The following is a 9,606-nucleotide window of genomic DNA, read 5'->3' as shown; positions in this document are numbered from 1 at the left end:
TGTCTGTCTTGCCTGGCTTGACGGGAAGTGCGTAGACGGGAGACCGGTGTCGCGTACAAGTCGTCGTTTGCTTCCGATGGTCTTTTCTTACAAGGAGCACTTTGCACGCTGCGGTCGTCCGTCGACGGGAAAAATACATATGGCGCGCGCGGGCGGGCCTCTGCCCCACCCTAGAGCAGCATCGGGGGAAAAAATCGGAGATTAATGTGGATTAAAGCATCATCTTGAGACTTGATATTACCATCCAGAAGGAGATTGAAAGAATTGCCTGAGCTCAAATGACCAAAATCAAATCAAGGGCCTAAGACGGCAAGGGGGGATTAGTTATAATATTGTGCTATATTAAAAGAAGAAGGGAAGATTTTTCTTGCGGGGGTCAGGGCCCACCATAATCTTCCTCTGGACAAGAGAAAAACAAGATTTTGGAGCATCATGTGGAATGTGCTCACGTACGTTTGACAACTCAAGTGCAGGAGTGCAAGTCGTGAGGTACTGTGAAAAAGAACGGGACTCGGATCAACCTGTAAGGTGACCTAAATACAGACAAAGTGACAAGGCGCAAAGGAACACAAGGGAAAGAAAAATCATAAACTCCATATGCATGCCAGAATGTCTTCATAGAACTTGTTCAACTTTGCGTTCAAACAAAATCTGTACAATGGCAGAAAACGCAATCAACAAGTCTTTTTCCTGATTTACGACGTGGAGTAGCGTGGGTTTAACACGACGACAAACAACAATCATAAATGAAGATGTCTCTCCAGAGGTGCCAAATGTGTCATCTTTTTTTTTCCAGCAAGGAATAATATGACAAACATTTTTGCATGATGAAATGAAAACAAAGACGGGAAGGCCTCCTTCCAGCTAATGCAGTGTTCACATGCTTTTGGCCAGGTGTGATTCTTTTTTTTATTTTTGTTTTTTTGCCAATGAGGATAACGAACAGCGAGCATCCCACGTTCCCATCTAATCAGCACTCGCTGCAGAATACTACTCAGTTAATATCCAGACATGATTGGTTGGAGCGAGGTGGACTAATGGGCCTGAGATTTCTGGCGGCGCAAGCTGCGCTGCTTTCCCCTTTCAATTCCAGTCATGTGGAGAAATGGAAAATGGTAAGTTTATCAAAGGAAAAGGAGTGACCGGCCGGCATAGTCCCAAGGCTGCCCTAATAGACGTAGGTGTGCAAACAAGCTGTTGGCGCAAATTCCCATCTTCGGGCGGTCTTCCGGACTAATGAGAACAAACAAATGAAAAAGAGCCCATGTGCCAAACAAACAGCTTTGCGAATTGTTCCAGCTCTTTCCGTTTGAGGTTTTTCTCACCTACAAGCAGCCGCTCTGGAAAATTGACAAGCGTTTGAGAGGGCAGGTAGATGTCAGATCCTTTTAATAAAAGCGGTGCGCAAAGCCTCTTATGTTTCAAAACCTTTCATAATGGCCTTAAGAGTGGGTGGACAAGTCCACTGATTAATTTTAGATCTTTTCCATCCAAAGAGTAGCTTATAGTTTAAAGCCATCTCGCACAATATTCAGATAAGAGCCGATTGGGATGAATAGCACGGCGCTCTTTGTCTCTTTTCACGGGCCTTTACAGTCCAATCCCAAGGCCACTGTTATTATCAGATGAAGGTCAAAGGTTAATCCGCCCGCTCCAGTCCTGCTGGCACATATTTTTGTCCACACCTCTCCTTCTTCCGCATCTGTCTTAGCGGTTGGCTTGGCGCTTTTGAGCAAAAAGGCTGCTGGGTTGATTATGAAGTGAACGTACCACTGCGACGTTTCAAAAGGCCGACTCGCGCATTTTGCTCATTTGCTCAGGTTTAACGTCAGCAAAAGTTGTCACCGCGGTTGGTCGGGTGCGACGTGTGAGGGAGGACAACTGATTTCCTGGGATGAGACGCGTGGCCCGCACTTTGGTGGTGCATCATCCATCAGCTTGACGTTCAACAGCAGTGACGAAGATAAAACGACACAATACAAATTCCCTTCACATGGAAAGTTGCAAGGAAAACAAATAGCACAGTATTGAGCTCCAAAGGACTAAAAGGGCCAGGCATTTTCAACAGAAAGACCGCCTCGTGTGGTCGCGTCCCTGAACAACTATATCCATCCACATGTGGAACAAAAAAAAGATGGCCCTTCTTGAACGAATGTTTTAACCCCCGACGCCTTCAATTCACGGATTGCTGATTGACTTGAATAAAGGCTTCAAGCAATAGCATCAATGTTTATTATGTCCATGTGCTTGAATAAACTTCCATTCGAGTATTTGTGCCACATTTACATCCGGATGTGAAGCTCACAGGCAACAGGCGCTAATTCTTCCATCCTGAGATGCAGGTGGAAAACAAAACAGACTCAGGGTGTATTTCAATTTATTAACAGGGGGGAAAAAACGGTGTTGGAGGACAGCAACATGCTGAGCGAAGTACACCGCTAAATCTAGGGAACTTGACATTTCAGGACAACAAGCTTAGATAAAATACTGAGGGCCATTGGTTTCTTTTTTTTTTTTTTTTGTGAAACTTGGCTTTTCTGCATTTTACAATAAAGTCATAGGAACCGCAATTTAAAAGTAAATAACAGCAATTTAGCAAAATAAAAAAGAGGAAAACCCGATGAGCATAGTGTTTGAATTTAAAAAATATATATATATACGTGTATATATATGTATATATAGTATGTATATGAGGCCCTGTCGTCAAATGGGCTGCATATGAACACACATTTGGTCCTTGTATCTTTTTGTTAGTCCAACACAACATTGTGGATTCCAGCAAAGTTCTAGTATGCCTCGCTCTTTAAGGAATGAAGGCATCCCTTTTGATTGCCCTTGTATAACAAGCAATGTCTTTTCTTTTCCGCCTGCCTGCCTGCCTGCCTGCCGCTCCCTAATCCGTCCCTCCATTTCTGGAAGAGGAGAACACAAAACCAGGTTCATGCAGTGCTTTAGTAGTGAAAAGTGAAAGAACTTTGTGCCCCCCCACCCCTCCTCCCATCCCCTCGCTGAAAAGTGCCGCTTTTGAATAGGAATGAGGAACTTGGTTTAATAGGCTCCAACGGGACTTGCTGCTCTTGAACAGGTGGAAATATTCAAAGAGCGAGCACGTTGTGATCCTTGAATCCACTCAATGTTGCGTTGAAAAAGGTGAGACAGGGGAGGGGAGGGGATTCTTCGCTGCTTGTTTGACGATTGCAGCTTTCTGGACATGCACTTTTCATTGAGCTCATATTGATTGTGTGGGCGGACCATCATCGGACCGGTGCAAGTGGGCGTCTTCTCGCTGCCTCTCGTTAAAGAGTCGGCCTGATGTCACTCGACACGGAGACGGTAATCCACCGGGGCGGGGAGGGGCAGGGAGGGGAGGGGAGGGGAGGGGAGGGGAGGGGCAGGCGGGGCGGGCGGTGCTCATGCCAACATGGGAGCACTCGTCTCTTTTCGGTCTTCACACACATCTGACCATTAAAGAGGCTCACTCGGCTCCAACGTTCTCCAGGAGCTCCGACTGCTCCCAACTTTGTTTTATTGCTCAACTCGTCTTCCTCGTCCCCCTTAATTGTCCTGGTCCTGGTTTTGTGTGCACTAGTTAATGAGCATTAATCCAGCACCCCTGGATGCCATTGTTGCGGCGGCTTTTGCCATTTGAATGCAAATGCCTAAGAGGGTGGCAGCAAGGTGCTTATTAAACTGACGTCTCCTGTCTTTTCTGCTGGCTGGCTGGCTGGCTGGAAGGAAGGAAAGAAGGAAAGAAGAACAAGAAAAGACAACTGGAAGCGAGTCGGATTTCGCCGCCGGAGTTGCTGGCCTGCCTGCCTGCCTGCCCGCCCGCCTCAAAGTTGTGTTCCGCTTCAAAGAGGTAGGAAGGAAGGAAGGAAGGAAGAAAAGTTGGCAGCAAATGTCAAGTGCTGGATCCCTGGAGACGGTGATGTCCTGCGCCAGGACCGGAGCCTCCGCAGCGGCGGCGACGGGCCCCAAAACGCTCGCCTTCTCAATCGAGCGAATTATGTCCAAAAACTCGGAGCCCAAATTGAGCGCCGAGGAGGAGCGCTCCGAGAGCAAGAAGCTGCTGGGGCTCTGCTCCCCGATCCCCTGCATGATCCCGCTGCAGCCTTTCGGCTGCTACGACCTCCAGGCCAAGGCCCTGATGAACTACTCGGAGCTTTGGAGAGCGAGTCTCAGGGGAGGTTTTTGCGGCTCCGCCACCGCGCACTGCAAGGGCAACTGCGGCATGTGCGCTAAGGTGGACTGCGGAAGCAGGCTGCTGGTGAAACCGCAAGTCATCCACCAGGCCGTCGCCATGCCAAGTGGCGGCGGCGGCTTGGGCGGCGGCTCTCTCTATTATCTCAACTACCTGGACTCTGCCTATCCCCAGTCGGACTTTGTGGCGGCGGGCCACTGGCTCAGCAGTCCGCAGGCTCAGGCCTCCCTCTCGGCTCACCACAGACTTTTGCTCCTGGAAAACTCCAAAGTGGCCGGTAACCCGGGGACTGACAAAATTCCTACGCATCACTATCCTCACAAGGAGCATCTTCCGGGGCAGCTGGACCAGATCGTCAAGGAGAACCACAATGTGAACGCCGAAAAGAACGCGTTCAAGACTCACAAACTCGGCGGCGGCGGTGGCGGCGGCGGCGGAGGAGGAGACGGGAAAAGCAAAAATTTCACCTGTGAAGTGTGTGGAAAGGTAAAAGGAAAGAAAGCACGTTTTTTTTAAAGAGAAATAAATGTGACTTAACGAAATCGAAGTGGAGCGAAATTTAGTCGCCACCTAATTAGCCCCTCCAAATAAAAACAAGTGTGATTTTTATTTGTGACCGGCCGGCCGGCCTGCCTGCCTGCCTGCCTGCCTGCACGCATGCACGCACGCATGCATGCCTGCATGCGGTCACTTGTAATGAATGTGGGCGCAAAAATCGTTGCTATTGCTTGAAAATCCATCCATCCACATTTCCGCAGGTTTTTAATGCTCACTACAATCTGACCAGACACATGCCGGTGCACACGGGGGCCCGTCCCTTCGTGTGTAAAGTGTGCGGGAAAGGCTTCCGACAAGCCAGCACGTTGTGCAGACACAAGATCATCCACACACAGGTGACAATGAAGAGAGTGTGAGTCGCACTCACATCGATAGATGAATAGACAGATCGCTTTGAAGATGCTCACCTTGACTGTCGTGCCCTTTCAAGGAAAAACCACACAAATGCAACCAGTGCGGAAAGGCGTTCAACAGAAGCTCCACGTTGAACACACACGTTCGGATCCACGCCGGCTACAAACCTTTTGTGTGCGAGTTCTGCGGAAAAGGATTCCACCAAAAAGGTCAGTCAACGGATTCCACGAGCAGTAAACATACTTTTCCCTAGTATTATTATTATCATCATTATTATTAACATTTAAAAATCATTATTTTTGTTATGGGTTGAAACGCATGATTCACAATATGATTTTTAGCAATACAATGACAATTAATGACTTTTTTTCACATATCGAAATCTCAACTTTTTTTTCCTTTTGGGGAGAATTTTGGTTTATTTCCAGCTTTCAGTCCGTGATAGTTTGCAACCGAGAAAAAAAATCACTGCGAAGCATCCCGCAATCCGCTTTGTGTATATATATATATATATATATATATATATATATATATATATATATATATATATATATACAGTAAATGTGTGAAGGCCAATGGAAATGAATTCTTTGAATAAACTTATCAACAGTAATTTGATTACTCGTGGAAGTATAGGGTTATTATTACTACGACTTGTTACTTCCTTTTTCTTACAAGATGAAAATATGTACGTATTTATCTCATATTATCGTTGTTATTATTGTTCTTAGTTATTATTATTATTTTGGGTGGAAATAGGACATGTCACTTTGCAGCGACTAATTCCCCCTTCAAGATTTGCTCTGGGTCAACTGCTAGACCCCAGCAAAGTTGGGAATCTACGCTATGTTCACACTGAGCACACTTGATTTTGACCAAGTTTGACAACTTCTTGACTTCAACACACAAATCTCAGATTAATGAAGTCTGCTCAGTGCAGGCGAACCGGAGCAGCTCAATAAGTTCACAATGAACGGCTGACCTTGGTGGGGGGGGAAACACAAAACAGGGCCTCTTTATGCTCATTTTTCAAAGCTCTCACTTTTCCTCTCATGTTGCCATCGTCGGCTATCATTAGTACGAGGAAAGTTCATTTTTCCATCTCTTGTTGAATTAAATTTAACAATTGTAAATTGAATTGTATCAGGGGAAAAAAACACTTTGCATTGTTCGATTCAATATCCGTTCGGTGCTGTCGAAAACATTTTTGATTGCGCGAGTGTGTGTGCGTGTGTGTGTGGTGTGTGTGCGTGTATGTGCGCGCGTGAGTGTGTTTGCGTGAGGTCTGCGGTAATTATGCAATCATTCCTAACAATAGTTGAAACGTTTACACATCTGGAAACATTAGAAGACTTATTTTTTTTGTTTTCTTTTTTGCTTGCAAAAAAAAAAAAAAAAAAGAAAAAATCCACATGATACTCTTGAACTAATTCTGCTATTTGCTGGAGTGTCAATAAGGTGTTGCTGTTTGCTCCTCTTTCCTAGGCAACTACAAGAACCACAAATTAACTCACAGTGGGGAGAAGCAGTACAAGTGCTCCATTTGCAACAAGGCCTTCCATCAGATCTATAACTTGACCTTCCACATGCACACACACAACGACAAGAAGCCATTCACCTGTGCCACCTGTGGCAAGGGCTTCTGCCGCAACTTTGACCTGAAGAAACACATCAGGAAACTCCACGACAGCTTCTCTTCTGCGCCAGACAGAGAAGCCAGAGAGATCCAGAGCTGAACGAAAATTCCGCCTGCAGACGACAATGAGAGGCCTCAATCAGACTGCCTTAGGCACCGGAAAGAAGGTGCATGGACACGGGCCGTGCAGGCTTGCTTACTCACTCACTCACTCACTCACTCACTCACTCACTCACTCACTCACTCACTCACTCACTCACTCACTCACTCACTCACTCACTCACTCACTCACTCACTCACTCACTCACTCACTCACTCACTCACTCACTCACTCACTCACTCATTTGAAGAAAATGATGAGGAGGATTTTTTGGGTGTCAAGAAACCCAGTGTTTGATGCCTACAAGGATCATGACAGTACAGCTCGATTGTACATAACGGGAAATGCTATTTAAGATATGAATGCTTTGAGGTGCACCTCTTTATGTTGTATATTTCACTGAATTTCTTCATGTTACTGCATAAGTTATAACTTATAATAATGAATGTTTCAGCAGCCACATTGTTTCCATCGTTGAAATGTTTGAAAATAAAACGGAAAAAGCTGCTAGATGTTGTATGTAGCGCGAGTGCGCTCAAAATCAGCAGTGTGTGTGTGTGTGTGTGTGTGTGTGTGTGTGTGTGTGTGTGTGTGTGTGTGTGTATGTGTGTGTGTGTGTGTGTGCGTGTGCGTGTGCGCGTGCGTGCGTGCGTGCTCTGTGGCCACTTTGCTCAACATTTATTGACAGACACGATCTGACTAATACCACATTTACACTTGACTCAGGCGTAATGTCGCAAATGATCAAAAATAACACGGACCCTTGAAAACGAATGACATTAAGCAGCTAAACGGCCTCTGGGGCTTGATGGCGGAGAGTGAATGCATGTGGCGGGCGGGCGGGCGGGCCGGCTCGGGCTTGGCTTCAGCACATCATCACAAGCCAAGATAATGGAGCACTCAGGCGCAGCTCTTCATCTGGACCTCTGCGTTAATAGAGCACAAGTTATTCTCTGCACGGCTCCAAGAACAATATTATCCCTTCACACATTCTGTTGAGAGATAGATCCGTGCTCCCAAATGGAGATCTTTCTATTAACAGCCAATTAGTGCGCAGGCGCTGCTGCTGCGCTGCGCTGCGCTGCGCTGCGCTGCGCTGCGCTGCGCTGCGCTGCCGTGCCATGGCCTGCCTGCCTGCCTGCATGTATACTGACTATATACTTGGCGAATGAGACTATAACATACTCTGCCTACCTGCATTTTTTAAATGAGACGCTGCAGAATTATTATTACCCATTTTCTTTGTAAAGCGGCTTTGATATTTAGAAAAGCGCTATATAAAACCCATCTATTATTATTATTATGATTACCCATTTTCTATGTAAAGCGGCTTTGATATTTAGAAAAGCGCTATAAAAAAACTATCTATTATTATTATTGTTGTTATTATTATTATTATTATTATTATTATTATTATTATTATTATCCATCCATTATGGGGGTCGCGAGTGTGCTGAAGCTTATTACCGGGCAAAAGGCGGGAATTATTATTATTATTATTATTATTATTATTATTATTATTATTATTATTATTATTATTATTATTATTATTATTATTATTATTATTGTACACACGCACACGACACAAGCCGCCTTTTGCGTGTGTACAAAAATGCCTTTATGGCTGAGGAACACGGACAACTTGTGAGCGAGCAGTAAACAACCTGGAGGCGAGCAGGTTGTCCTTTTTTTCCTGCACGCCTGCATGTCCCCCCTCCCGCATGTCTTGATCATCTATCTGAGCAACTGCATTAGCATCCGCAAACACGTTAATTGGCGAACTGGACCTTTAATTACTGCGCGCCTAAGCGGAGGAGATTAAGAGCGCTGGAGAGCCGCGCCGCGCCGCGCCGCGCCGCGCCTCGCCTCGCCTCGCCTCGCCTCGCCTCGCCTCGCCTCGCCTCGCCTCGCCTCGCCTCGCTGCGCCTCGCATCGCCGCGCCGCGCCGCGCCGCGCCGAGCCGCGCCTCGCCTCGCTGCGAGTTAATCAGCTGTCAACAACATGAGGGGGACGGACATCTTCTTTCTTTGGCTCCCTGCGCCACCGCGGGATCACCGGGGATTGAGGCAATTTACGGGCCACAATGGAACTCGTTTGAGACAGGAAGAGAAAAAAAGGAAAGAGGCGGACTTTTTGTTTGGCCGATTGAATTGATTGTAAATGGGAGATTAGCGGGGAAGCTTCAGCGGCGGCCTATAAGTGCCCGATGCGAGGATTGGTGGTGGTGTGGAGGGGAGCGACCAATTAAGTCTACAAAATGTTAACTTAAATCAGTTTCCCCACAGTTTAGCCCACATGAAATTCCAATTAAAGCGTCCCCCCCCCCCACCCCACCCCAACCCACTCCGCTCTAAAGCCTTCATTCTTTTGGAACCGCTGAAGGCGGTGGGTGACACTTAGTTGTGCTGCATGCTCCACATCAGACAAAACACCAAGTTCCCACCACATCTGCCATTTGGACCATTTGGAGTGCAATTTAAACATTGATTGATTGATTGATTGATTGATTGATTGATTGATTGATTGATTGATTGATTGATTGATTGATTGATTGATTGATTCTTTTTTATTGGAGGAAAATTGTCTATAGATGTCATCAACTTGAAATATACTACATTGTTCATCTGAGGGATGATTGAACATCCAAATAAGTCTTTAACAAACGAGAAGTCTGTCAGTGCGTCCGTTTTGAATGGACGATTTCTACTCAAAGTCCTACGTGATACAATGATGCCCATGTTTCATCCTTCATTGATG

General features: G+C 46.1%; 1 protein-coding gene across 1 annotated transcript; it reads left to right on the top strand.

Annotated features, from left to right (window-relative positions):
- Nucleotides 1–3,408: 3,408 nt before the first annotated feature.
- fezf2 (FEZ family zinc finger 2) lies at nt 3,409–7,361 on the top strand. The gene is made up of 4 exons (XM_049733958.2): nt 3,409–4,687; nt 4,960–5,094; nt 5,190–5,322; nt 6,599–7,361. The coding sequence occupies exons 1-4, from the start codon at nt 3,899–3,901 to the stop codon at nt 6,847–6,849; spliced, it is 1,308 nt and encodes a 435-aa protein (XP_049589915.1). The 5' UTR covers nt 3,409–3,898; the 3' UTR covers nt 6,850–7,361.
- Nucleotides 7,362–9,606: the final 2,245 nt, after the last annotated feature.

This window comes from Syngnathus scovelli, chromosome 11, assembly GCF_024217435.2.
Source record: "Syngnathus scovelli strain Florida chromosome 11, RoL_Ssco_1.2, whole genome shotgun sequence".
Taxonomy (NCBI): domain Eukaryota; kingdom Metazoa; phylum Chordata; class Actinopteri; order Syngnathiformes; family Syngnathidae; genus Syngnathus; species Syngnathus scovelli.
The sequence above is the reverse complement of the archived record's forward strand: the minus strand, read 5'-3'. Positions and strand labels throughout refer to the sequence as shown.

Bases quoted from the DNA above. Each gene is read 5' to 3' on its own strand.
- fezf2 (XM_049733958.2), top strand. From the start codon at position 3,899: ATGTCAAGTGCTGGATCCCTGGAGACGGTGATGTCCTGCGCCAGGACC. The intron at 4,688-4,959 runs GTAAAAGGAAAG...ACATTTCCGCAG, and splicing joins CCTGTGAAGTGTGTGGAAAG to GTTTTTAATGCTCACTACAA. The intron at 5,095-5,189 runs GTGACAATGAAG...TGCCCTTTCAAG, and splicing joins ACAAGATCATCCACACACAG to GAAAAACCACACAAATGCAA.